The following is a 26,763-nucleotide window of genomic DNA, read 5'->3' as shown; positions in this document are numbered from 1 at the left end:
TTATTGCGGGTAATTACAGCCTGGTGCACCTTCTATACCAGAACGACAGGTAATAAATCATGCCGGCATAATAGCCAGCCTCCCCAATTCCAAGTAAAATACTGAGAGAAGATATTAGTAATACGCTTCTTCATGATTTCAGAAAATCGTGCACACCGCAGGGCCAATAATGCTGGATACCCCTTCGCATACACGAAGGAGAGTGACGCCAGACCCCAGAAAGTCAAGGATATAAAGAAACTTAGCACAAAAAAACACGTTAGATAGTCAGGTTTAAAGAATGCTGACCAAGCTCACAATCGATTGGCACCAATTTGTCTCTGGAGGACTAGTACGAGAAAGAAGATAAATGCCAAGACTATCGGGAATGACAAGAGTGTCTTGGCTCTTCACTGACCGTTCGCGGGCATTTCCAAGAGACCTGGTGAGGATATAGAAGAATCAGAAACTGTAGATGCTTTTAAAAGATTTCTTGACTTGCAGTATCCAACATAAAAGATACTGAGAGCGAGTGTCCATTTGTTATTATTTGTGATCCCCTATAGGAAGCAGATTGAGATGATGTACTTTTGAAATATTACGGCACTCACAAAGTTCGCATTGAAGGCTGGAAGAACATGTGCATTTCCACTGAGCAGTGAATGTCAATTACATCAAATTCAAGGCAGAAATATATGAGCGCACATGTTTGTTCGATCTGTGAGACATGATTAATGATTAGGAAAACCCTGGAAACCGCCTCGGTCAAAATGTCGTTACGGGCTCACCGAATTGATTGACTGTCCCATGCGATGTTAGAGTTGTATCTGGCAGGTAAATATGGAGACGCACAGGTATAACTGCAGACCACCAACGAAAGAACACGCAAGTCGATTTTATGCCTGACAGCTTTCTATCGCCGGGGACAATGCATGATAAGCTGCCCCTTGCTAATCAAAATTAAGCACTGACTTCTTCTTCTTCAGTGTACTGCACACCCTCCGCATCCTTATGCACGGCCTCCGCAAAAGCAGGATCGAGTGGAGAGAAGAAGTGCTTGCGGATCGCCTTTTCACTAAGCTGAGACTGATACATCGTCCCCTCCACATTGGCTTTCTTCTGCTCCCTCTCTTCGACCTGTACCTTTTCTACGTCGAGATCGAGGCGCTGACTAGGTTCGCCAGCCATGATGGAGGAGTGAACAGGGAGAAGGAAAGGGAAAGGAAGGGCCAAGCCTTGCTTGACTCCGCAAACAGGCTGCCCCAGGATTTATACCACGAGTCCGATTGCGGGGAAGAAGACCGAGGCAGGGGTGAGGCGGCCGACCGGCAGGGTGGGTTTCTGCCGCAGAGGTCATGGGACTCGACGTTCGCTAAAGGTGCGAAGACTGTGCGATAGGGCATGATTTCCAGTGACGAGCGCTAAAAGATCTCCCAGAAAGGGCCAGAGGGGAAGGGGAACCCACAATCACATATAGCTCAGATGACCGGTCACACTAGAAGGGCTTCCAATCGCAAGTGACGATGAGCGACGATGTCTCTGCAAGAAAAACGGATGTCCGTGCCGGTCACAACAGCGCTACGGGGCACAAAGTGGGCACAGTCAACAACGGATGGGACAAAGGTTTTAGACAGGAGAAAATGCCGGCAGTACCTTTCGAGTGCCCTCGGATGGATATTGGATGGATACGCATCGCAAAAGCCGCACCACAGAAGATCAAACTGATGAGATTTGATCAGTTTAAATATTGTTGGCGCCCTTTGCGGTAACGTCGGCGCCGGCGTGCCTTCGATTTTGCTGCCACTCATGCTTGAGATGGAATATCTGCGACCACGGGCTCCAGAAATGGCCTCATGTAAAGGCTTCGACTATACGTACGCTCACAGGTCACAAGTCCCACGGAAAGGCGAACGAAGGGGAGTTGTCTCTAGATTCTCATCCTCAAATATAACGACGACACGTATACTTAGATCACTGGAGAGCCGTGAGTGTAAATCAACCTTAGAGGCATGCCTCAAGCAAGCGCGACGGCTGGAACATGGGATAGTTGGATGAGACTGGACGGGTAGAGAGAAAACTCTTTAGCCCGAAAGTCAGAGCGTACGTACATGTAACACCGCTCAATCCATAATTAGAGAAGAAAACCATTATTCAAGTAAAAAGAGGATATAGACCCGATTAGAAGAAGAGAGTCGATGCTGCGACAGCAACACCGACAGCTCCGAGCACGCTTGAAACTACGACGTGACCTGCACCGCTGGAGCTGGCGTTCTGTGCCTTGGCAGAGGAGCTTGCAGAAGCCGCGGACGACCCTGTCTTAGAGGCAGCTGATGAGGATGCGTGCGACGAGCTGGCAGCAGCGCTCGTCGCAGATGCGGCAGCAGAACTTGCCGCAGACGGGACAGCAGATGCCGAGGCAGCATTGGCGATCTGGGCTTGTACAGTCGCGTTGAAGGTACCAGTCATGCCAGTCATGCTGTATACCCACACCGTCAATGAATCAGTAAAGTATATGGCCAAGTTGGGGATACTACGGACGTGAATTTAGCTGTGAAGGCCTCGGCGGGATACTGAGAGTTCGTCGTGTCCTTCAGGTTAAGAGATGTAAAACGAAGGAAGCTGCAAGACGTTTTATAATTGCCTCAACGGAGGAAATTTATTAGGAATGCTTACTATTCGCTACCGTTCGGACCAATAGTAGCATCCGGAGTGAACTGGACGGAGCTGGTGGTCGAAACATCCACGCTAGCGACAATGAGCTGGAGGAGAGTCTGACACAGACTGGTTCAGTAAAAGTTGGCGCCTCAAAGGATGATATATCTCACCTGTTGCTGCACACTTCCAGCATAGATGCCGACAGATGCGGCGCCAAAGGATGCTAGGGTGGGAGCGGAGCCATCATCTTGCCAGCTAACAGTAACGGGCTGTCCTGCCGCCCAAGAAGTGGAAGCGACCGGCGAGGTGGTCTAGATAAATCGCAGTAAAAAGAAATCAGACGGGACAATCGGCTCATTTGGGGGCAACTCAGCGCACAAAAACAGTGGCGAAAGCCGAAGGAGCAGCAAAGGCAAGAACAAGGGCGACCGTCGAGGAGAACATTGTTGAGACGGGTTTTGTTGTGGGTTGAAAAGAAGGTAGGTGTAGAGAACGTGTGGAACGACGGACACGATGTTTGAGAGGAGCTCAAGATGGGGAGACGGAGAATCTCGTGGGCGGTTTATAAGTAAAACAGATTCGGGTCCGTCAGGGTCTATCTGAGACCAAATTTAGACCTTGGCGCATTCGTGCCTGGAACTCCAGACCTCATCACAGTCTCATCACAGAAGACAGAGAGAAAACTCCGGTTTCGTTGCGACTCAAGCAAACAACGAAGGTCGGGAGGAAATTGATTTCCACAGGGGGTGCTGGTGATTATCGGACAGCCTGCAAAGCGGTGATGGAGGTGGCCACGTCTGAAGCTGTCTGAAGTGCCTGATGAAGCAACGATACGTAATCTACTTATTCGTTTTAACTCCAAAAATACGACCGTTTTGATGCATTATGATGCCATGAACCAGCATGCACCACGTAACATGCTTTTCAGACTTTTTCGGATCCACCGGTGACCACCAGTGACCTACCCTGATTTTCATTGAACTAAGCATATCTGATGAGACGAGTATGAGACGATGCCCGCATCATGGTCGATCGAAGTGAGTTTCAAAGCTAAAATCATATAAGTTGAATATTTCTCACGATGCTCAACAAGGCAACTAGCAGCTAGGTTGACAACCATTATCGCGTACAACACGTTCAGCAGCTCTGCGCATCATCTGCGTTTTCCCTTGTTCTGTCACGCATTCGTTGGGCTGAGCCTAATCGTCTTTGCTTTGCGATCACTTTTCTCCTGTAACCGTACTGAATACCTTTCTCTTCACACAAGCAATGCATCTCACATGTCGTGCATCGTTACTCCTGCTGGCCTTGAACTCACTAGTATCCTCTGTGCTGGGAGCGTTTTATGTGGGTTTTGATCCACGAGTCCATTACGACATCTGTGTTTCTCACTCATTTTTCTAGGTCGTCAATCCTATGACAACCACTACCTGCCATGGGGGCCAGGATTGTACGATTGAATGGCTGGATAACGGTCAACGTCCACTGCTGAGCGATCTCGGGATCTGCACCGTTGGTCTTTATACAGGCGAGATGGTAAGCTACAACTTCCTCCGTGATGGAGCAGGTGCCGTTATCTCATGCCCCTGCTTAGCAACTATTGCAACATATTGAGCCCATCGATGTCTCGCTTAACCACTCGTTGACTTTCACGGTCAGTCACCTCGTAATATCTGTTTGTCAACTAACCGATTCAACCACATCTCACAACCAGCCTAATCCAAATGCGGGGCCCAACTCGAACGCCTAGTAAGCGCATTGAACATGCATAGCGTATTTTAGCTTAATTATGTATAGCTATGTCGCGTTCTTCTCAACTGAGGTCAAAAATAACTCTCAGCCGTACATATCGTTCACCCCAAACTTCTCGTCTGTGTCTATGATTTCTTATGCGCTTTCTTCCCACTGAGGCTATGCATGACTCAGGATTGACCAGATGAGCGGATCGTTCGGGTCTTCCGTCGCCTCGCTCACCTCGACTGTCCCCATACCGAGCGCTATCCTTACAGCCACGCAAGCGCCAATCCAGACGACAACCCTCTCGGGAATTATTTCTATTGCTACAGCCGCTACTTCGTCGGGGTTTAACACGGTCACCAGCTCTAAATCCTCTATTCCTACGAACGTGTCTGGCAATTCCAACGCTGCGGCGGCAACGAACCCAGCTTGCCGAATTGAACAACCATCCTTTTTCATCACCCTCGCTTCATCGATGACCTTGCTCACCACCTTGGCCTTCTTGCCTGTCCATCTCTGATTACATGTTTTCTTAAATCCCTGGCGGACATCAGTTGTAGGACCTCTGATAGTTGGGCTTTCAGAAAATCTCTCGGCCTTGCTCATCATGCAATATCTATCACATTATCAATGCATAGAAGAATATGTATTCTAGACTAGCGCATCGTAGACTGTGTCCTTGGAGCCGAACGCGAGCAGCGTTGAATTTAAGTTATTTAGTTTCTTATGACACTTGATAGCTTGATACCCCGTCGTTTATACTCGGCTTGCTTTTGAACTTTCTGCAGATGAACCATCGGTCTGTCAAGTAAGTTGAGACGGACAAGCAGTTTTGAACGTATTTCTAGACATTTACTGGAACAAAGGGCCAGCTGAGGCTCAGATTGTTTTAACAATAATCAAAATGATACCGAACACATATTTATTGGCCACTCGTTCGGACGAGCGCACTGATTGCTGTTGACACCAAAGTCAAGACAAGAACCTTAACCTATATGCAAGCATCTTACCCGGACCAAACAAGCTGTTCCGGCATATTCAGCGATCTTGTTAACATGATCAAAACGCGAGGGCTTACGGGTCCAGGCTGGGTATAATTGGCTGTTGGATCGAGTCAGCAGGCTAGAAAATCATGGAACGATGAGAAATCACCTGGGATGGGATACTACACATAGAGCGTCTATGATTAGCTGCGCAATTATATCAAAGTCACGACAAAACATACATCTATATTGATCAGGATACCCGGCTCCTGAATTTCGAGATGGCTGTGAGTGCCTAACACGTCGGTCAGTCTCGAGAAACGCTCACGTAGCCAGTGTAGACGCCTGGAATAGCAACAAGAGGGCCTGGAGCACCGCTGCCTCCACCGGTGACGTTGATTTGGCCGCACGAAAGCTGTGAAACAGAAACATGAGAACTGGCCAGGCGGTGAGTAAAGCAATGCACGTACATAAAATTGTGCACCACCAAATGTGGATGCAACGTGCAGAGCAATGGCTTCAAGTCGCACGAGATATTGCCCAGTTGGTAGAGCCGATGGAAGGGTGAATATCACGCTGCTCAGATCTTGCGCAGGCCAAGAGATAGACGTTCCACCGTTGGTGACAGCACTGATCTGGTAGACCTTGAACCAAACTGTCCCCGAACCGTCGAACGTGGAGACATCACCATCGGGAGCCTTTGCCATGTAAACATTAACCACACCAGGATGATAGATCGTGGTGTCGCAAGCGACACCGAGCTGTGTGCCAGCGACGACGGTGATCGTTGAAGCGGTCGCCTGCGTCTGCGTGTCATAGCAACGTAAATCGAGGCTAGTAACGTCTGTTACCTAGAGTTAAAAAGTATCAGGTACGGGAGCCAGGGAGATACGAGGGAAAGGAAATACCGGGGCCTGGCTTTGTTAATTGTCCGTCTCACGAACGTTCACCCATTGCGGAGTGGTTGTTCCCCCAACAATGAGGGAGAGGAAAGTATCTTCAAATAAAGAACCAGAAGCTCAGATAGTTGAACAGCGAGACCAAGACAATATATACAGTGTGCAGCTGTTTGAGCCGCAAAGACAGCAAAAAATACGAGGGATGCGAATAGCTTCATACAGACAGGACCGAGCAGTAATGTCGTTCCAGCCCGTTAGACCCAAACAATTTATATCACTTAGCATCTTGCTATCCTTCGTGCGCAGGGAGAAAACCCGTGCCATGGATAGGGACTCATGACGCCAACATGGAAAAAAAGAAGCAAGATTGTTCCATGCCTGACCAAGCGTAGAGCTACTTTTACTGATAGCTCGCCAACCGATGATAACTTTAGCAGCGAGCACATACACATTGCCATCTAGCCTGTCAAAAAAAGAAGATCTACTGACCTCTTATTGCCTGAGGCCGTTCAACAAGAATAGGTTGCGCGGAATGAGAGCACACCCAACACCCGATGATGGTCCTTTTTTCCGAATGCCTGCCGGAGAGTAGGCGGTATGATGAAGAGATGGTGACAAAAATAGGAGGAAGCGCACACGAGGGGAGAATGCCTGGCAAGTGCACTCCAGCAGTTAGCATCATGCAACGATTCAAAATCAGCGAAGATTCCGATCCTGTCGCTCGAGTTTCCATCACGGAGAATGTGTGTTCTTGATTCGTTAGAGCAGAAGTCAAAGGGTAGCCCAATAATCATGCGGTGCAGTCGGGGTATCTCGAACAGGCTGGAGTTAGTGGTGTGTATGCCTACATGAGCTGTTGAGAATAAAAAGAGTTCGTCTATGACGCCGGATCGTGCATGGTCTAGCACAACACTACCGTGTGGTGGCACTGATGCAGGTGACTTCGGAGGCAGAAGGATTTCAGGAACGCACAGCAAGGAAAGGAGCTTACCAAGCAGCCACATGGCAGTATGGTCACCTCCGAGGTGCTACAGTCGGTCTTTTGGTAGCATCTCTTGCTCGGAATCCTGAGCTATGTCCTCAATACCGGCTCTTGACGACTTGAATCAGGTATGGACATCAATTATATCAATAATTCTATAACACAATCGAAAGATATTCTGTTTTTTAGACTGTGATTTACATACCTTACGAGGAAGCAGGTGTGGTCTCAAACTACAAGAATTAACATATACACCGCTTGTTGTGCGGGCCTAATTGTCATCTTCTAGACGAGGCGCTTGGAAAAGAAACATTGGTTGGCAAAGAGATGAGCGGCTTGAGGCAAGAAGGCTTGTCCTTCAGAGAACGAGATCTACGCGGAGGATATGACATTCGACTGAAGATTTACAGAGATGTTTGGCAAAAGTGCTTAAATCGTGTTCAGGTACGTGTCTTCTTTTGTTACTGAATGATACACACCCTTGACGCACCCTGTCAGAATATTTTGAACGCGATTTACGAGCCTGTGGCAGACGAAATTGTTCAACAAGTGGAAGCCGCGTATCATGATGTCTTGCCAGGTCTCCCATATTCCGAGCTTCCAGTAATATCGATTTCTGGTAAGCACTAAGAATTTTGCTTTGAATCTGGCTATAAGATTGGTGATAGCACCGGCTTCTGGTTCGACATTCGTCAACGAGGTTGCAAGGACATTAGGATGGCGGGAATCAGGCGAAACTGATAACGAAGAAGAGGCCACGCTCCCAGCAAACTATGTCACTCATATTCGTCCATCCGATTGCACGAATATCATGTCTGCTATGAAAGCTTTGGTCACAGGCTTCATAGACCGACCGCCAGGTGGATTTGACGGTGCGCCACATTACTCGGTAGCTGGTCTGACGATATCCAGGGAACTTATAGCAATTGTGGTTTTCTCCGTTATGTCAAGTAAAACGCAAGCCGACGACTTCATTGGTCAACTGTGATATTGCCCTTTTGAACGCTTGGTACACTGTCATTCGCGAATGCCATGGTAATATACACATCTGCTTATGAAGAACAGGTTGCTCACTTCCGGGATACAGATATATCCGAGCCCTTGCCACAGCTAGTTGTTTTCATGCACGACTTTGAACAGATGGATGACATTGTTTTACAAGACCTTTTCTATATTTGCAGGTATGTCATCTTCGATTCTTAGAAAGCAATGGCCAGCACGTAACGTGTCTTTCCTAGCCGTCATATTCCACAACTTCCTCTAGTCTTTGTTCTATTGCTTTCATCCCCGCCTTCTCCATCCTATCTGCATTCGGCATACCCGCGATCTACTCTCTCCCTACTTCGCGTGCAAAATTTCACTCTTCCTTCCGGTACCGAAGTCCTCGAGAAGGTATTGATGGAGGTAAATTCATTGCAAAATATTCACCGCTACCACTCACATGGCAATCCCGCTTAGACCTTTTTCGATCCAAAATTCGAATCGGATATCATTATAGGCCCCACCGTTCTCGAATTTCTCGCAGATTTCTTCACCCGCCACAGCACTTTTGTTGACGGTGTGCTGACAATACTGCAGGTGAGTATCTGGCCTTGTGAGCGCTGAATCTTCCTGACTTTGGCGTAGGTAGCCTATCTCAAACATTTTGAAGAACCCCTGACCATATTCGCCCAGAATACGCTCTTTGAAACAACTTCTCTTGATCATTCCATTCAAAAGCTGGAAGATCCGTCTTCGTTTCCATTCGTCTCTCACTTGGTCTCTCGGTTCCTCAATCGGTCTGTCAAACATGGTTGGCCTATCAAGGAAATCTCTGTCCTTCTCGCGTCTGTCACCGAAGCTCAAAGAGGGCTCTCATCCGCTTGGAGGACTTCGAGGTCTGCATTCGCCATCATGCGATTCGTACAGCGCACTCTACTAGATATGGGATACCGCAGTGCAGAATTAGGCCATACCGTTTTCGAGGCAATGGCTGCTGCATTGCAGGGACAACTATCTAGTGAGTCGATGTATCTGGGGGCGATGATTAAGTGCGCTATCTCAAGTACTTGTATCATCGGCTCTTGACATCTTTCCCCATACAGAAAACTTCACACGGAGAAGCTTCTAGTACTTTTGACAGAGCTTCAGACTTTCTTGCAAGATATTCCGTTGGACTTGCGTGATCCTGTAAATCATTGCGTCACGGATGCTTTACAATCCCTTAAATCAGGCGGCAAAAATGTCGATGCTTTTGCCACGGCTACTACGGTGGGCAGCTGGCTCACAAGATATTGGCAGTGCGTCTTCGTCTATCAGATATATTTCCGCGTTTGAATTACTTCCACAGGTCCTCGATAGTGAACCTTGAAGGTTTCGTGCTGTGGGATGTATGGTACATGGGATCTACACCATATCCTTTTGAGGTCTGCTTAGCCGCTGCTTGTTCGTCGTGGCAGACTTTGACATGTCTGCTTTATAGTTGATCAACCCTTCACCTCATGCTGCCGTTCTTTCCGGCCTCCAGAATCCTTACGGCTATATCGAGGATTCCTCCAATGGTCCGCGACACACCATTTGGGAGCTCCCAGATGTCAGCATTCTCTTCCGGCGTTACCTTGAAGCTGGTCGAATGGTCAACGTGTATGACTGGTTTGAGGCATTTGCAGTCGTGCTAGAGACCCAGCGCAGACATGCCCACAAAAGTCAGGGTAGAGAGGTTGACGATAAAGCTATCGAAGGACAGGATGAATGGAAAATGCATGTGCAGGCGCGGTTCATCCGTGCATTGCACACGCTGGACCTCCTGGGATTTATCAGGCATACCGGTAGAAAGGCGGACCATGTCATGAGGACGACCTTCGAAGTTTCGGATTAAAATTTGCTGTCATCTCGCGTCGTTGGCTATTAGACTTTAGCTTCAGCTTTCAATGATCATGGTAGGTATCAAGTCAACACAATCCGTGCTCACCAGCAGGAAACCTGGATAACATGTGTGTGTCCTTTTGTAAACTTAGGCTCGACCGAAAATGTCCTTGGAATAAAAGCAGGGACTCAATTAGGTCTATACTATCTGATCTTGGACTTCCATGCGAGTATGATCAAGTAAATAAATCCTTGGAACTGAGAATGATCAACATCAGGAAATACACAGGTTGTCTTTTATGACTTATATGACTTGACAAGTGAGATAAGACAGTATAAGACACAAAAGATAATAAGGAAAGTGTCTCATGAACAACAGGTCTATATTACTAAGAAACAGCACAAGCTATAAGACATAAAAATAAGCTGTCAGATCAAGGGAAAAGGCCTGAAATTAGTGTCTTTCCAATGACTTGCCTATAGTAGCTACCTTTATATAAGCCCAATGCCACAGTGAATGCAATCATACATATTAGGCAGGTCCTTTGGGATTGTTACTGTGGTTTATAGCCATGACACTATGCACTCCACTATGAGGGCCTATGCTACTCCATGACAATCTTGTGGCCAAGCATTACACCCCCCTATTACTGGAGTCATATGCACATCCCACCTGCAAGAAGTAATCATTGGTGGACATCCTGGAAGAGCTTGATGTAGTTCAGAAGAGGTTGAGGTTCCTAGAGGAGGAGTTAGTCACTAGTGCTGATATGCTTACCTAGTCAGTTATTTACTCACCTATTTGACCATCTTTTACAGTATCTGACAATTTGGTGTGTATGACAGCAGGGTCTGCTCATTAGAGACAATGATCAAGCCTATTGGGATCACTTGGATGCCAGACTCAAGAAGATCTATAAGGACACACTCAAGAAGTATCCTAACAATATGAAGGCCATAGAGCAGGCAATTCACAGGTATGGTCTTTGAAACATTTGATTGTATAACCATAATGACATGACTTTGAGCCAGACAGATGTCTATGGCCCTTAAATGGAGACTACCAGAAATTTGGATTACCTCAAATGACAGTGGAGATTTTTAAGAAGATAACACTGGATCTCTGACAGGCCACAACAGAAGATGCTACAGTAGCAGTAAGTGGCAAGAGTGGAATGCAGTCATAGAAATGGCAATGCCATCATGCCAATTAATATTATAAGGCCAAGCATAGTATACTGAATCATTACAATCTATAATTTTTCACAAGGATGTCCATATCCTAACAGCATCAATGAGTATGTCTGATGAAGCAGCAGAAAGTGGTTATGTTTTGCATGAGCTCACAAATTCAATATTATTTAATAAGTGAAATTAATGATTATATTCTAAAACCCTTCATATCATAGCCAGATGGTAAACTGGGTACATTATACATAGACCCAATGCCCGGCTACCAGACAACCTGGAACCAGCCTAGTACCATTTCAACAATTAGCTGGATGTGACCCCTCATCCATATAGAGGCCATATAGTCCTAATGTGGTAAGCTGGGATTGCATGTGGCATAGCTGAGACATGTCATTGCATATGAGGTATAGTTTGCCCCCCCCTTTTTTTTTTGACAAGCAATGTATTTGCGTAGCTACTCACAATTGGTTCAGCCCTATGCAAATCACTATAGCAAAATTGCCCCGCTTTGGGTCATTTTGGTCGAGGAAGAAAAATGCCTTTATGCATGCCCTGTGCCGGGCAGTGTGGGGCTCGGGACCCCAGATAGGCCCCTTTCCAGTTTGCCCCTTTTTGCCGAACATACCTCTGGCAAGATTGTCGGGGGTCCTCCGACATGTCCCCCCTTACCCACTCCGCCACTCTACATTCTATCGGAGCCTGAAACCTTAACTCTCTGACTGTACAGGACCAATCCACGAACACTACTGTCGTTGTCGTCAAAGTCATAACCGTCAAGAAAAATGGGAAAAGGCTTGTGGCACTCTTCTCATGCCTCATGACACGTACTAATCCGCGCCGCCGTTGTTAGTTCACGGATCTCTTGCCCGTGCCGGCAAAGTCAAGTCTCAGACCCCCAAGGTCGAAAAGCAGGAGAAGAAGAAGACCCCCAAAGGCCGTGCTAAGAAGAGGATCCTGTATAATCGCCGGTGAGCAAAAGCTGCAGAATGTTTGTGAAAGTGTTTCTGAATCATTCGCTTTTATCAGCTTCGTGAACGTCACCACCCTCCCAGGAGGAAAGCGGAGAATGTGAGTCTTTATAGCGTGCATCTGGTCCCTTTTTTCTTCTGCCACGCTTCCCCATGCTACCTGAGTTCACCCCTCTCGGCCAATGCCTGATGATATCAATTGAAACAAGCATAGTTCACACTGAAACTACCGTGTTGACAAACATGCATCTAAACGTCTTTCGCTCCTATCTGATCAATATCGCCTTACCTTCTTCATTTACTCGTTATGATCTCAATCTCACACGACTACATCTTTCAGGAACCCCAACCCAGAGAAATAAAATCGTGCATTCTCCATGACATTATTTTGGCTGGCGCGCAACGCCTGTGCAGGAGAATTATCACTCCAAGGGACTGGCATTGGGGACTGAGTCCGGTTCCGGTTATTATTTCACTGTATTCGCACCGTCTGCATCATGCTATCTCTCGCCTATACTCGCCATGTCCAATATCATCTATGTGTTAGGACAACGTTCCATCTTGGCGTGCCAGTGATCTCGACTGAGCAGTAGAACAAAGTTTTTATTCGCTACTACTTTGTTTTTGACCTCCATAACGCATCAGAAATCCTCACCACATCTCCGAGCTCCCGGACCTGGTGAACTCTCACAACCGCCGCACCTTGTTGGACCGCGCACGCGATAGCAGCAGCTGTCGCCCACCCTCTCTCCATAGGCGGCACCTCCCGTCCAGTGTACGTTCCCTCTTCATCTTTACTCGCCAGAATAGCAGCTAAGAAGGACTTCCGCGATGTACCAATGAGTTGGGGGAACCCGCGCAGCGGATTCGCCACTCTGCCAGGCAACACCTCGCCAGTAACGACCGACGCCTGTCTCAGAAGGGCCAAGTTGCCCTCAACAGACTTACTGAACCCAACGCCGGGGTCGACCATCACTAGCCATCGCCTAACACCGCCTCGTCCGCATACGATGGCGTTTACTTTTTCTCCCAGCTCGAGGGCTACTCCCTTGAGGACCGCGTCATCACGAGTGCCGACGACGTCAGGATTCTCGTAATCCGAATAGTCCTTGTTGGTGCTTGCATCTCCTCGCGAATGCATGAGTACGACGGGCACCGCGAGTTCACGGGAGATCCGCCGCATCTCAACAAGGTGCCGGACAGCATCTTCATTGAGGGGATAAACGGGACCCGTGAAGGCGTACACATCGTTGATGCAGTTTGCGCCGGCAAGCACAGCAGAGCGGGCAACATCATGGCGGAATGTGTCGACGCTGATTAGTACTCGGCTTATTTCTGGGTCAGGAGAAGCCCGGATCGCCTCGATGATAGGGACAACTCGGGCGGTTTCGTCCTCAGCAGAGACATATGCAGCACCAGGTCGTGTAGAGCACCCTCCGATGTCAATCATGTCTGCGCCTGCATTGACTGATGACTTCACATACGCAAGTGCGGTAGGAAGCGTGTTGTGTATGGATCCGTCCGAGAAGGAGTCAGGCGTCATGTTGAGAGTTGCCATGATGTGAGTTTTATGGACTGCAGAGTGTTGGGTCCGCGAGTCACGAGAAGGGAATTTCCAGTAAGTGGAAGTCGCAAGTACGTTGCCAAGTAATGCGGACGATGCGGACGATGCGGACGTGTGAGAATGGATTGGGAAGGCCATGACTTTGTTCATGGTTGGTATGTCATTAGATTGTGTCGACATAAGTTCCGAGAGTAACCGTCGAATAGACTTTTTGTGTACTGGATGAATGTTTTCCGGAATCATGCTAGAAAGACAGAGCTTAGGACCCACTCGAAATGAAGTACATGATACGACCTACTCGTTCAAGGGCCGAAGGACGAACTCCCGTTCGGCCATGCGAGGGTGAGGGATGACAAGATGGCCTTGCATGTTGTCCAACGATCCTCTTTCATTCTCAGGGCGCGAATCGTGCATGATGTCATCGTATGTCAATATATCCAGGTCAATCGCTCGAGGGCCATTCCGAATAGTAGGCACGCGTCCAACGATATTCTCTATGGTCTTCAAAAGATGAAGAAGATCATGTGGTGGCAGACTTGTTTCGACCTATGAAGTGTTGATCATAAAGCACCAAATCGCCAGCTCCTATTGTTCCCACTCACGATGCAAGCGCAGTTAATGAATTCCGGCTGGTCGGTGACATACATTGGTGCTGTCTCGTACATAAAGCTGGTATTCACCACGGAGACGATGGCTGACCCTTTCGGATCGCCATGATCTTCGCGGAGGAGAATTGTATCATCATCGACATCGAGGATTTGGAGAGCTCGCTCAATGTTCGCGAAGCGGTCACCGAGATTAGAACCGAGAGCAATCGTAGCCGTATGCAATTCTTGTCCTTGAGCCGTCAAGTTTGATGTCACTCGGCGGACCATATTCGCAAGGCCTAGTGAAGTCTGAGCTACTCCAGAGTCAACGGAGCTGGTGATTGCTGGACTACCAAGAGGGTCCCGATTTGTTTGATAGTCTCGCATCGTCCGTACAATTTCTACTTCCGCAGCCTCGGCAAACACAAGGGCCTGGGGCTTCATTGCACGTACCGTCACAATATCGCTTTCGCGGTCAGTATGTCGAAGGACGCTTTCCGCCACAAGTGAAGCTAGAGATTCAACTGAGATAAAGGCCGATTTTTCTGCCTCCTGTTGAACGCACGTTATACACGACGGAGCGGGTTTCAATCGAACAGAAGAACAAGTGAACGCACCGTCCGAAGATTTTTTGATAAAGTACGCCAGTCAAATACGTCTCCCTTCTCGACAGACTCAGTAGCGATATCAATGTCAAAATCCACAACCTGCTTGTCCTCGCGCTCGCAAGCATTGAGCCCCACGACAAGGTTGCAGGATAGCTGCTCGAGTGACAGTACGTCCACTATGCCAACGCGTGAACCGTCTCGGACACGTGTCGAAGTGATGCTGACGTTCTTTGCATAGGGAAGTGCACGGGGCTTTATGATATGCACAGTCATTTGGGCTATCGCCTTGAAGGCTTGGAAGCATGTGTCAAATATATGGTCGAGTAACCGTTCCAAGGAGGAGAATCCGGAGGTGGCATAGGCGTCGAGAGAGGTAGTAACGGTTTTTGAGAGAGAGCCATAGTTTATCGAGCTGTGATGGCGTTTCGATTGATATTCGGAATAGGATAGATAATTTGCGAACCTCAAGATATCGTCTCTCGCCGCTGCCGTCCGTAGGTCATAGGGGATTGTGAAACTGACATTTATAGGCTGCCGGACAGGTGCAAAGCTCGAAGAGGGCCATTGTGCGCCATCGCCAACAGGTACGACGAGCAACAAGTTTTTTACGCGCACGACGTCCGACTGATTGCCGAAATGACTAACGGTGACTTCGATATTAGGTTCAATTTCCTGGAATTTGACTAGATTTTGTACCTACTGGGCTGTCGTCTAGGCATAGTGGCAGATGGAAGAACGATGGGATGGGATGGGATGGGATGAGTCAAGATGAAGCGGAAGAGCCAGTCGCGACTGATTGTCTTACATACACCATGTCGAATGAACTTGCCTCCGCCCTCCAACGTCTTGCAAACTACCGTATACGCAACTGCCGTGCTTCTCAAGATATATTTGAGAGTGGCGTCGTAGTGTTTCGCAATCACGCCCTCCACAAGTTCGGAGAAGATAGTGAGTATTGTGCTTGATCTATGTGACACTGAGCACTCACGCCAACCACGTACACCCTCTGCCGAGTAGGTTGGGCATTTTTAGAACAGCTAGCTCTTGCATCTATCGACGTTGGCAGATTAGACATTGCAGAGGTGCGTTCATCCACTAAAGCTGTCAGATAGAGCAGACGGAAACTAACTGAAATCTAGCAATGCTTGCTACAACTCTCTGAACAGTTCCCTGGATCGCCTAGGGTTCAGTGTGTGGAAGGCATATACAAAGAAGCCACGGAGAATCCGGAAACTGCTCTGGGTTATTATACAAAGCTGCTGGAAGAGGACCCTGCAAACGTGGTGAGTGACGTGATATCGTCCTTCACGCAGCTGTCTGATTTTCGTTCGTTTTGTTAGGCTGCATGGAAACGCCAGACATCGGTCCTCAGACGAATGGGAAAGATTGATAGAGCCGTCGAAGAGTTATCACAATTCCTGGATACGTTCTATACTGACGTGGAGGGATGGCTCGAGTTGGCCGACATCTATGCGTCGTGTAACCAGTATGCCATTCAATCACAATTCTCAACTTCCTCGCTGACTCTTAATGATTACTCGTGGACTTGTAGATACAATTTCGCCTTACAGTCCCTCTCGCATGTTCTCTTGCTAGCACCACAAAATCCATTCTACGTGCTGCAAGCTGCGGAGACAGCTTACACGGCGGGAGATATCTGTCTTGCCATCAAAATGTTTCTCATAGTTATCGATATGACAGTTGAAGATGATGATGCCCGGATCAAGAACTCGACGCCTACAGGCATTACTGTCCGTGCGTGGTATGGGGTGGAACTAGTAGGTTCATTCGCTCAGTGGTTGATTGTCAAGCATTGCTGACCCTTCTCCTAGTCAGCAAAGCGGCTTCAGAAGGAACCGAATTTGATGTCGCACTCCCCTTCCCATACTTTAGCACCGGAAAACTTGCCACTCATAGCGGCCTTGGCAAAGGACGTCCTTCGTACAGCTTATCGCAGCGACACAGGTTCTCAGAGTCAGACGAAGCAAGAGCTTTCGAGATGGCTGGCAGCGAAGTAGATAGTTTTTTGGGTTCATTTGGATTTTTTCTCGTCCAGCGTCTCTGACATAATAAGGTCCCCGAGAAATTACGAATAAGTATGCACCGATAGAGCAAGCGGATGAGAGTGCCATAGAGGTGATACGAAACCGTTCGCCTCCAAAATGTAAGCATACGTTCCACGTTTTTCGCCGTATTTGAGAGCAAAGGTTAAGCAGTACTGCTAAGCCAATTGCGTAGAAGTACCGCGCAGCCCGAGGCTTCCTGCCACCGTCTGCCATCGGTACTGCAAAAATTCTGTTGCAGAACACCAGAAACCTCAAAGTCAAACAAAAAGCGGTATCATGTTCCTCAGACCACCTGTAAATCTTGAGGATTGCTTCGATGACAATTGCTCAATGCTCTCCAGGATCGTGAAGTTCTTGGACATCTTTCAGGGAATTGCAACCACAAACCACTCATAGATTTCTCACCGCGCACAATTCTGATTCTTTGAAGATCGTGTACTTTGGAAGCAACAGCTGTGAATTATTTCAGGAGAAACCGTCCACTGTTGCTCTCAGAAACCCAAATTTGCGCCTCTTGTGCTCTTCACAACTCCGGGGGCACGCAAACCCTAATCCTAGCATATGTTTAGCTACGTGTCCACTTCCGCGGCTATTCAAACGTTCACGTACACGTTCAATAGTACTCAATCACGGTCTAACTTCGCTGCATCATCTTGTTCGCCACCTTCATTCGTGAAGTCCTCCTGCCCTCTCGCCTCATTTCCAGTCATCGTCTCAGAATGCTCGGTGACACATTGAAAACCGTGCGCAAACTGGGGATACGATATGTACGTATCGTCGCCATGCACCGAGGAGGTGTACATGATACAGCCCCTAGGTCTTGCTTCAAATGCTCAACTTCGCCTCCGTCATTGCTTCCGGACTCATGATATGGAAAGGACTTGGTCTCCTCACGAACACAGAGTCGCCAATCGTCGTCGTTCTGAGGTCAGTGTTTGATGATCTTTGTGCTATCCCGGCTAACAGTGTACTGGATGGGCGGTGACAGCGGCTCTATGGAGCCCGCCTTCTACCGCGGCGATCTCCTTTTCCTCACCAACCCACCGAATACGCGGTATCAAAATGGCGATATTACGGTGTACAAGATACCAGGACAGGACATCCCGATCGTGCATCGTGTCCTCGAGACGCACGACGTGTCGAAGAAAGTGAAGGGGTAGGTACCTATGTCGTGGTCGCTAGACTGCATATGATGTCGGCTGAAATGTTTCCTGTCCTGCAGCGTAAGGTTGGAGCCTAAGCCAGAAGACCAGCTGCTCTTGACGAAAGGTGACAACAATTACCTCGACGACATCGAGCTTTATCAAGGTCTCGAATGGCTCGAGAGGCGGCATATCGTAGGCAAAGTCAGAGGGTCAGTGATAAACCTGCCTCTTTTTTCAGACCGACGTCCCTCTGACGCTGTTGTCGTAGGTTCCTCCCATACGTGGGATATGTGACCATTGCTATGGTGAAACTATTCAAACAAAATCGAGGAGCCAATTGCTGATTCAGTATTGATGTACACGATCTAGAACGACTTCCCGCAACTCAAATATGCGCTTCTCGGGGGTCTCGGGCTGCTCGCGTTGATACAGCGCGAATAGTTGCAAGTGCAGCGCCTCCGTTTGCATGACCATGAAGCCGATGTATGTAATGATATACCGCACCGTCAATTAATGGGTTCAAGGCGGACGTTCTATTTGGAATGAAGCGATGAGCACTCCCGGAGATTCTAGACCTTGCGATATGAATGAGAAAAAAGACCGACACAACATCTTGTACTTCTCTGATACGACCTAGAAGCGCTATGAACACACTGCGAGGACTTCCTTCGAACACTATGAATCGAAAAAGTTGCTTTTGATAGGAACTCAGCCAATACCCACGAAAATACTGTAGACAATGAATGATGCAGATCGATCCGAAGAAAAGTCGAGCCTAGCTCCAAACGTTGTCTCGCAGCGCCTGGATAAGAATAGCAAGCAGGAGCTAGGGATACACGGGTCCGACACGACAGACGACAGAGATAAACAAAAGTGGAACGGCAGATCGATGCAGATGTCGAGCGCAGTAGGGTGTAGAATACACTATCCTATGTGGATTTTAAATAGAGAGAGATGCCACAGGTTCTGGTGGGCGAGGCGACATAGAGACCACAGGTGGAAGAACAAGCAAGGCTAGGGACGTATGAGGTAGTATGATGCTCATGAGAAGACGAATCAATCTAGAGAGATAGCAAGGATGGATGCATAAGGTAGAATAAAGGAGGTCGAGGGTACGATAGGTCACAATCAATAGTATCCGCTCCACGGCTGTCCAGAACCTGATGGTGTGACATTCTCTGTCGGCCAAGATTGCATACTCTGTGCCTCTTGGAAAGACGTTGGCGAGCTATCCATGTTATTCGGAACTTTGAGCGGATGAGCGGTATATGATACTGACATCCCGCCACCATTCATGGCATAGGACGGGCTATCAGTCATGGAAGTCACCGGTGTCGAAGCGGTCCCAGGCCGAGAATCGCTGATACCCAGCCCAATCATCGGCATCGACCCAACTGACCTCTCATATACAGAGGATGGAGGGCCGTTGGGCGGGCCGAAGGTAGGGATTGCATAGAATTCGGTGTCGTAAGGCAAAGTACTGTGGGTGGGAAGGGCTGCCGAAGCAAAAGAAGGCGTCGACTGTGGAGAAGTAACGGTCATCCCGAGACTATCATAGACCGAACCTGTCGAAGTCGATCCCCGCATCTGGGGGATCTCGGCGTTGGCGTACGCCGCGATAGGGGCATGCATGGTTGCGCTCGGCGTGTGTGTGCGAGCACCCTGCTGCTGCGTGGGCGATGCAGCAATAACAGAATCTGCTCTGCTGTACCTTCTTGGGGGCATGACATGTGCGCTCGGCCTTACATCCTCCACAGGACTTGTACTGAAAGGGGTGGAGAACTCGATGCGGCTTTGCGCATCTCCCATAGGCACATCCTGAGGTGTACAATATCGCAGAGATTCAGGAGTCTGTGACGGAACGATGCTATGAGGCTGTGGTGGGTGTGGTGGTGCAGGCATACGTTCATTCTTGACTCCTGAATTGGACTCGCGCCGTCGGCCGGTCATCATCGAGTCTTGTCGAGGGCGACCACGGATTGGAATCTGAGGCTTCATATCCTCCTGTACCTCTAAGCTCGTAAGCAGAGGCGTCGATGCTTGGTCAGCCCGACCAACAGGGCTCTCTGGAATTACCTCGTATTTCGGTCGAGAGCGAGGGGTGTAAGACGTCGATTCCGAACCCATAGAAAGCCGGCTGTCCAAACTGGAGGAAACGTCCAATGCAGGCGTCGAACATGTCGCTCCCGCACCGGCATATGGAAGGTGGAACTCTCCTGATGGCCTTTGCTCCGCATCAGAACGTTTTCTTTTGGTGCCTGCGTGGAACGCTTGGATCATTAAAAGGGCAGGATTTCCTTGCCGCGCTCCGTCTGCCTTCGCTCTCAATAACTCTATAACCTTGACAGCTTCGCTGACGCCGCCTACTTGATTATCCCTAGATGCGCCTGTAGCCACCTTCGGATCTTTCATGATGTTCAAAGCAATATTCAAATCTGCTAGAGCCACGGTGGAAGATGCCCCTGTAGGGTGTGAGATAACTGCACATGCCGCCATCACTGCCGCGTCGAATAATGTGCGACCGAATGAATAAAATGCGAATGCCGCAGGTCGCATCTGTCGCCATGTCTGATGGAGCACCTGTATGGCTTGAATGATTGCATGTGAAGCGTCGATGACACTGGTGGCGATACGGCGAGGGGTGATATCGGCTGGCATGTCCATCTTCAGGAAGGGGAGGAAGAGTTTGAGGACAAGACGGTTTGCAAGGACTGCCAATTCACATCTCTGAGCCTGAAGATTTGGAGAAACGGTTATGGGGCGAGTAGATAGCGGGTCAAGCGAGGGAGTCGAGCTATCTGCATCCGTCTGTAGACGATATGCTCTTGGCAGATCAGAAAGCCATCTCTTGACTTCGTGCTCGAATTGTTCAGCTTGATGCAAAGCATCTTCTACCGAAGAATCTTCTTCCAGAGGATCTTTGAAGCGACGCTTCTTGACGTTCTTGACCAATTGCGCTAGTCTGCATATTGATGGTTCAAGAGCGGTCTAGATCAGAAGACAGAACCAACGCACCTGCACTTCTGAACAAAGTATGCGAAGCCGACTTCGCTAGGATCTCCGCCAGCACCTCGAGGTACAGGCACAGGCAATGAGCTTGACGATGGTCCGAACTGTTCCTCATCGACATCGGCGGGCATTTTTGTCGTATATGTGTTATCTTGTATAATGGGTGCTTGGCCCATGCAATCTGACACAAATCTTGGTAGAGATATTCAACAACTCCGAAACAGAAGGGAAAAAAGGAGAACATACACGTCGTAAAAATACACGTCCCACCAAATCCGCCTCCTCATCTCCGTATCGAACACACTATATTTGCCTGGATATTCACTGGGATCTGTAGAGAGGCCCATCATATACGAGATATTAACCATCTTGCCGACAAGAGGATACACGAGATGCGACACCCGAGGCTTGCCATCGTGCATGAGGAATAAGACATGGAGGATAGTGGTGACTAGATAGTCAAGGTCATAAGTCTGCGCCGCCTCGAAGACTGACAAAGCTTGGCAGGAGAGCGCGTAGAGCCCGTGCGCAGAGCATTTCTGCCAGGCCGATGATCGTGCGGATACCACAGGCGCGCGGCTATCCTCGGTCCGTGTAGATCTTGACGATTTGGACATCTCGGCCTCGCTTACAGCTTCGTTCTCCTTGCAGGCTAAGACCCCTAGCGCATATGCAGCAGCGACAGAAGCAAAAAATGACAATGTTGGGACGGGCTTCGGAGTGTGCTGATCGACATTGAAGAAAATCGACCGTGCAAGATCGGCCTTCGCGTTTGTGCTACTGCTAGCGCCCGCGGTTGACGTTGGGCGAGATTCCTCTTCTTTAGCCCAGTTGAACATCATATCTATGCGTGAACGAAAGTTCCTGACGTTGATACATGGGTGCATGCGCATTGTTTCCTCGAGCGCTGTAGTAATTCTAGACCTCGTCGATGGTGCTGAAGGCAGAAGGGCGACTAATGCGGGCGTGAGACATGGTGGATCGTTCCAGGCATGATAATAAGAATTGAGGGGCGGTAGATGAGCTGCAGGAGAAAGTTCGTCATGGGCTACAACAGTCGGCTCCAATCGCATCTGGGACGATCCGGGCTGAATAGTCATGTTGGGAGACAGAGCCTGATCCAAGTCAACGTGATCCAACCACAGCGCTGTAACATCGTCAAGAGAGATCGAGATTGAGGACCCAGATTTGCCGGTCGCGAGCATAGTATGGTCGTTATGAGGGAACGGGAGATGGCTGGACGGGGAAGCGGCGGACGTGGCGACTCGCAGTCCACCGGCGGCTATTTGGGCTACTTGAGATTCAACGAGTTGAAGACGGTTGTGCAACGATTGTACGTCTCTGCGAAAGTACCGTCAGCATCCTGATAGGTTCCGAGCGATAGGTTCCGGGCTTTGCTCAAACGAGCGCTTACGCACATCTTTTCTGCCGCTGCGGCAGAGTATAAACATCTATGGACGGTGTCGCGCTTCACGCACGATCCACAAGGCGTCCGCCTGTCACATTTCAGTTTCAAGCGTTTACACTGAAAGCGACTGAGGTTGAAGAACTGAACGAGAACGTGCGAGACTAACCTCAGCGCACACCACCGTGATGCGAGAGCGAATGTGACTATGGGCAGAGTGAGGCAGCGAAACAAAAACCAGCTGAGAACACGAACGAGCCGCTCGAAAATTTGGAACTGCTAGGAGGGTGATTTTGGATGCTTGGTGGGGTAGCTGAAGCCGGAGGGTTCAATTGTCCATCGTCGCATGACGAATTATCCTCCATGTTAGGGGTTAGACCGAAAAGCGTCCGTAGTATTCCACTTCCAGAAATGTGACTGCCGGTGTCGAGGACGGCACGAAAGATGTGGAGGAGAAGATGGAGGGACAAGTGGGAGACCAGGGCCGCTCGTCGACCGCCCGAGCTGGTCCAAAGCTGGTCATATCCAAAACAGCGGCCGCTAACAGCCCGGGACCCCAGAAACCTTCCCCGAGCATGAATTATACTTCATCTTCTCTTTCGTCTTCGACCATCTCCACGTTCTCCCGCTCTGCTTCCAAATTGCATTTCCTTCCAGGGACGCATCTTGATCAGTTTTTTGCTCAAGACGCGATTCCTACGTGCCGTTTGAGCAGTCGTTTTGGGGGTATTATCCCATGCATGTTCCCTGTCATATTTAGCACTTCAGGGACCTTTGATACTACCATGTCGACCCTTCCCCAGCGCTTGCTGTAAGTGTTTTGTTCGACTCGTATTGATGATCTGAATACCGTTCCAAGACGATCTCGTGGCGCGCTGACAGTTGGAAGTTGCCGTCCTGACACGCATCTTTTTCTCTCACATGGAATGCGCGCTCTCCGGGCTCCCAAAGGAGGCATGGATCCACATCTGCTGGCCTTTATCTATAGACCTTTCTCTTTCCGACAGGCGTTATTGTGCCCTGCAATAACGCCAAGTAGCCGCCGGCCTTCCGAAAAAACTTTGCTTGCCACCTTCCAGACTCCTTCCAGTCGCTCCCATCCTGTCCACGTCGCTCGAACAAACGGAGTCCTGTCGACGAGCAAAATCCGGCATACTAATCAAAATTACTAACCTTTGGCAATTCACGGCCAACAAAAGGCATAAGAAGCACATCCCCGTGAAATGCCGAAACCATCCTCTTTGAGCCCTTTCGCCGATTTAAAATGATCCCTGACATTCCTACGGTTGTTCACCGGCCGGTCACCGATATTACGAATTTTTGGAGTGGGCGGCACTGCATGACAGGTCGATTTCTATCTGGTTTTACGCTGACATTGTTCCCTTCCTGAATCTCGATCCCACGCAGAAGAATCTTTACTCACAATTGACTCCCGGTTCCCTTCTCCAGGCACTTGTACGACCGTACCTTCAATCAACATCAATGGAGCGAAGTACGTCTTGCGCAGTCTTCTGCCGTGCCTTGTCACATAGGCTTTCCCAATCATCCCTATTCAAGACCGTGCTCGATGCAATCCACCCGAGACCCTGATCTGTGGGCCTTCGACAGCCGCCAGCCCTTGTCACTGCAAAAAAATGCATCGTGGGCTTCAATCTTGATCGAATCCATTCTAGCTCACGATCATTCTCCAACAACTCAGATGCAGTGCATACGATGGCCACCGAAAGAAACGGTCATCCTAGCTAATTTGTCAGCTCCCCGCACGACACATGTATCGTACATCTACTATGAAACCTACACTCAATAGCCATTCCAGCGTCTAGGTCATACAATCCAAATATTGGAGCTCCTAGGCAATGATTGCCCCGTGCAATTGACTCAGCGCTTCGTGTCAATTCCTAATAACGATGAAGGCGTCTGCACTCGACGTATCCCCCCTTCAACCCCCTCCACAGTAGAAGAACGACCTTTGAAAGCTAACGGCGAGCCGAGAGCCTTTATTTGGAGCAGCATCGACGCAGCCGACTCATCCTCTGGCGTCCACGGCGGAGAGTTGAGAAGGTTTGTCCTCGTGAATGGACCTGACTGTGAGGTGGGTACACCGATAGTGACCCGTGAACTTGTGGAAGTTGCAAACGACCGACTGAGCGCGCTGGGAGGTGGAAGGTCCAGTAAGAGTGCAGGAGGGATCGAGGGGCTCGCGACGGCATGAAACTCTGTGGATGTGGGCGGAGTGTTCAGCTGCTGTTGAGAAGAACGTTGCATGTCCGGTAAAATGAGGCTCGCATCCATATGCGGGTTCGGGAGCCAAGCGGAGATAGAGGGAAGGCGAGTGCCGGAGACCTGAGATGTACGGGCAGACTGCGTGTGCGACATCCTAGGTCTCTTAATATGCGGCGATCTGGTATCGCCTTCCGCGACACCTATAGATAATGGATCTAAGAGTCGGATGTCAGTCGTGATAGGCTCCGGGTATTCCTCGTCTTGTTCGGAACGCTGCCTCTTCCGTGTGATTGGCAGCTGCGTCTTGGGACGAGGCCCTTTCCTCTCAGCACCGCAAGCGCAAGGATGCTGCTCGAGCAGTCGGATCTTCTCCTTTAACTCCTTGACATAGGCTACCACCTTCTCCAGCACCTCTAGCTTGAACTCCTTCTCCTGCCTTTTCTTCCCAGCACCTTTCTTTCCCTCGGCGTACTCATCTTCATCAGTGTCCTCGTCTTTCTCCTCGTCAGCCCCATCTCCGACTTTCCCACAAGCTGGGACAAGCGCCCGCAGAGCCGCAAGCGTGTCATTGATCTTCGTACGTCTCGCCTTCTCTATCCTCGAATGGTTTTGTCTGCGTATTGATTCGCGTGTGGCACGCGAAAGAGTGGAAGGCTTTCGGCCGCGGCGCTTGGGCGGCGGTGCAACAGGAGTCCCGGGTTCTTCGCTGTCATTCCCTGCCGAGGCGGCCGCCGACGGATCTCGGTCGCCAACTGCGGCTGACGTCGTCGACACGAGTTTGGTAGGATCAGTGAGAGATCCCGTTCGAGGGCGTTTCGCGCGACGGGGGGGATTGCAGCTGGCCGCATAAGATGTCGCCTCTTTGAGAGGGCATTCTGTGGTCATTGTTGACAAGGGCAAGGGCTTGAGGGCTTGAAGGAATGTGCTGCAAGCGGCCTCGGTGCGCTAGGGTGCAGAGTGGTGCAGAGCACTGAGAGGGTGAGGGTGGACGCTGGGACGAGGGGGAGGTCGAAGTCAAATTGAAGGACACGGTCCAGTTATACCGAGCACAAGCCAGAATGATGCATTGGGCTGGAGAAAGTGCTCGTGTGCCCCATTAAACGTGCGCCGCGGACCCACAAGCATGCAGACGACCAGAATGGACCGTCCTGATTGGCTGAGAGGCGCGCACGTGCTCAGATTTATCAATAGGGCGGGAAGCGCAGCATGCCCAGAGACCCGTTCCAGATCAGCGCTCTACTTTGCGTCGGTGTGTGAGAGACGATACCAATAGGTCATAGCTTGGCGGAAATACCGCAGGAGAAGGGCGATCACTGCGGGACGCGCGCGTAACGCATGGTCAGCGAGATGGAGCTGACGCCTTACTAGCTGAGTCAAATCTATGCACCCTCGCTTTAGAAACAGCTGGGCGCTTTGTCAAATATACCTTTGATATTACCGAGTGGGAGTTTCTCGAGGCTCGACCAGACCTAGACTCGAGTCTGAGATCTTCTGCTGAGCGTCGTCGGGATCTGGGATCCAAACCCCTTCTGTTCAAAACCCGACGTCTGAAATCTCTATCATTTTGAGCCCAACGGTGATACACTGATCACTTTGGCGGCGGTCAAGCAAGGACGCATGTGCGTTGATCGATATGCATATCAAACAAGACAGAAAGGATCCCTTGAAGTAGCTCAACGTACCGTAGACCAGGGATGCAGATATCAAACTCGTCACGGGAATTGAACGCTGACGAACGTGTTCATGGTACACCAGGTGCGTCGACAAGTCAGGTAGGAGATATATTCCAAGCAAGCCTGACCTGATGGATTCCCACATATGAATGAGAAAAATGTGCAAGAACTTACCTGGATAAGATGCAGTCTCAACGTTGGCTTTCATTCTGCGCATAAATGACGGTAAGGTTTCAATGAATGAG

General features: G+C 49.4%; 12 protein-coding genes across 12 annotated transcripts; 5 read left to right on the top strand and 7 right to left on the bottom strand.

Moving 5' to 3' along the window:
* Nucleotides 1-13: 13 nt before the first annotated feature.
* HETIRDRAFT_327571 (uncharacterized protein) lies at nt 14-629 on the bottom strand (the record flags this gene model as incomplete). Its single annotated transcript, XM_009552578.1, has 5 exons — nt 14-101; nt 157-240; nt 298-328; nt 398-539; nt 591-629. Coding segments are annotated over 5 exons (384 nt in total), but the record flags the coding sequence as incomplete, so codon positions are not given.
* A 1,254-nt stretch (nt 630-1,883) lies between these two features.
* On the bottom strand, nt 1,884-3,367 carry HETIRDRAFT_147901 (uncharacterized protein). The gene is made up of 5 exons (XM_009552577.1): nt 3,013-3,367; nt 2,805-2,945; nt 2,653-2,750; nt 2,518-2,598; nt 1,884-2,455 (listed from the first exon to the last, which is right to left on the bottom strand). Exons 1-5 carry the CDS (start codon nt 3,076-3,078, stop codon nt 2,158-2,160), a joined length of 684 nt encoding a protein of 227 aa, XP_009550872.1. The 5' UTR covers nt 3,079-3,367; the 3' UTR covers nt 1,884-2,157.
* Nucleotides 3,368-3,914: 547 nt separating this feature from the next.
* HETIRDRAFT_105500 (uncharacterized protein) lies at nt 3,915-4,891 on the top strand (the record flags this gene model as incomplete). Its single annotated transcript, XM_009552576.1, has 6 exons — nt 3,915-3,974; nt 4,039-4,170; nt 4,229-4,288; nt 4,349-4,383; nt 4,432-4,503; nt 4,561-4,891. 6 exons carry the CDS (start codon nt 3,915-3,917, stop codon nt 4,889-4,891), a joined length of 690 nt encoding a protein of 229 aa, XP_009550871.1.
* A 486-nt stretch (nt 4,892-5,377) lies between these two features.
* Nucleotides 5,378-6,471, bottom strand: GH61C (glycosyl hydrolase, family 61, GH61.3; the record flags this gene model as incomplete). The annotated part of the gene is made up of 9 exons (XM_009552575.1): nt 5,378-5,395; nt 5,450-5,472; nt 5,524-5,536; nt 5,597-5,623; nt 5,683-5,769; nt 5,825-6,205; nt 6,230-6,268; nt 6,299-6,351; nt 6,411-6,471. The coding sequence occupies 9 exons, from the start codon at nt 6,469-6,471 to the stop codon at nt 5,378-5,380; spliced, it is 702 nt and encodes a 233-aa protein (XP_009550870.1).
* An 856-nt stretch (nt 6,472-7,327) lies between these two features.
* On the top strand, nt 7,328-10,092 carry HETIRDRAFT_446302 (uncharacterized protein; the record flags this gene model as incomplete). The annotated part of the gene is made up of 13 exons (XM_009552574.1): nt 7,328-7,363; nt 7,425-7,455; nt 7,525-7,679; nt 7,734-7,854; nt 7,904-8,107; nt 8,187-8,270; nt 8,323-8,416; nt 8,474-8,639; nt 8,694-8,813; nt 8,862-9,265; nt 9,320-9,514; nt 9,565-9,640; nt 9,697-10,092. The coding sequence occupies 13 exons, from the start codon at nt 7,328-7,330 to the stop codon at nt 10,090-10,092; spliced, it is 2,082 nt and encodes a 693-aa protein (XP_009550869.1).
* Nucleotides 10,093-11,987: 1,895 nt separating this feature from the next.
* Nucleotides 11,988-12,795, top strand: HETIRDRAFT_411582 (uncharacterized protein). The gene is made up of 4 exons (XM_009552573.1): nt 11,988-12,062; nt 12,121-12,238; nt 12,297-12,338; nt 12,579-12,795. Exons 1-4 carry the CDS (start codon nt 12,053-12,055, stop codon nt 12,598-12,600), a joined length of 192 nt encoding a protein of 63 aa, XP_009550868.1. The 5' UTR covers nt 11,988-12,052; the 3' UTR covers nt 12,601-12,795.
* A 34-nt stretch (nt 12,796-12,829) lies between these two features.
* HETIRDRAFT_65517 (uncharacterized protein) lies at nt 12,830-15,627 on the bottom strand. Its single transcript, XM_009552226.1, has 6 exons — nt 15,461-15,627; nt 15,007-15,409; nt 14,740-14,941; nt 14,405-14,664; nt 14,101-14,348; nt 12,830-14,046 (listed from the first exon to the last, which is right to left on the bottom strand). The coding sequence occupies exons 2-6, from the start codon at nt 15,268-15,270 to the stop codon at nt 12,852-12,854; spliced, it is 2,169 nt and encodes a 722-aa protein (XP_009550521.1). The 5' UTR covers nt 15,271-15,409; nt 15,461-15,627; the 3' UTR covers nt 12,830-12,851.
* Nucleotides 15,628-15,809: 182 nt separating this feature from the next.
* HETIRDRAFT_65519 (uncharacterized protein) lies at nt 15,810-17,015 on the top strand (the record flags this gene model as incomplete). Its single annotated transcript, XM_009552227.1, has 6 exons — nt 15,810-15,945; nt 16,015-16,079; nt 16,137-16,280; nt 16,338-16,483; nt 16,550-16,775; nt 16,830-17,015. 6 exons carry the CDS (start codon nt 15,810-15,812, stop codon nt 17,013-17,015), a joined length of 903 nt encoding a protein of 300 aa, XP_009550522.1.
* Nucleotides 17,016-17,669: 654 nt separating this feature from the next.
* Nucleotides 17,670-18,649, top strand: HETIRDRAFT_156565 (serine protease 26B; the record flags this gene model as incomplete). The annotated part of the gene is made up of 6 exons (XM_009552572.1): nt 17,670-17,830; nt 17,881-17,990; nt 18,052-18,219; nt 18,286-18,417; nt 18,477-18,513; nt 18,578-18,649. The coding sequence occupies exons 1-6, from the start codon at nt 17,783-17,785 to the stop codon at nt 18,647-18,649; spliced, it is 567 nt and encodes a 188-aa protein (XP_009550867.1). The 5' UTR covers nt 17,670-17,782.
* A 2,552-nt stretch (nt 18,650-21,201) lies between these two features.
* Nucleotides 21,202-22,290, bottom strand: HETIRDRAFT_327098 (uncharacterized protein; the record flags this gene model as incomplete). The annotated part of the gene is made up of 2 exons (XM_009552571.1): nt 21,202-21,409; nt 21,464-22,290. The coding sequence occupies 2 exons, from the start codon at nt 22,288-22,290 to the stop codon at nt 21,202-21,204; spliced, it is 1,035 nt and encodes a 344-aa protein (XP_009550866.1).
* A 201-nt stretch (nt 22,291-22,491) lies between these two features.
* HETIRDRAFT_248182 (uncharacterized protein) lies at nt 22,492-22,824 on the bottom strand (the record flags this gene model as incomplete). The annotated part of the gene is made up of 3 exons (XM_009552570.1): nt 22,492-22,558; nt 22,636-22,742; nt 22,804-22,824. Coding segments are annotated over 3 exons (195 nt in total), but the record flags the coding sequence as incomplete, so codon positions are not given.
* A 1,447-nt stretch (nt 22,825-24,271) lies between these two features.
* Nucleotides 24,272-25,824, bottom strand: HETIRDRAFT_436250 (uncharacterized protein). The gene has a single exon (XM_009552569.1). It carries the CDS (start codon nt 25,728-25,730, stop codon nt 24,501-24,503), a length of 1,230 nt encoding a protein of 409 aa, XP_009550864.1. The 5' UTR covers nt 25,731-25,824; the 3' UTR covers nt 24,272-24,500.
* Nucleotides 25,825-26,763: the final 939 nt, after the last annotated feature.

This window comes from Heterobasidion irregulare (genome assembly GCF_000320585.1).
Source record: "Heterobasidion irregulare TC 32-1 unplaced genomic scaffold scaffold_10, whole genome shotgun sequence".
Lineage (NCBI taxonomy): Eukaryota > Fungi > Basidiomycota > Agaricomycetes > Russulales > Bondarzewiaceae > Heterobasidion > Heterobasidion irregulare.
The sequence above is the reverse complement of the archived record's forward strand: the minus strand, read 5'-3'. Positions and strand labels throughout refer to the sequence as shown.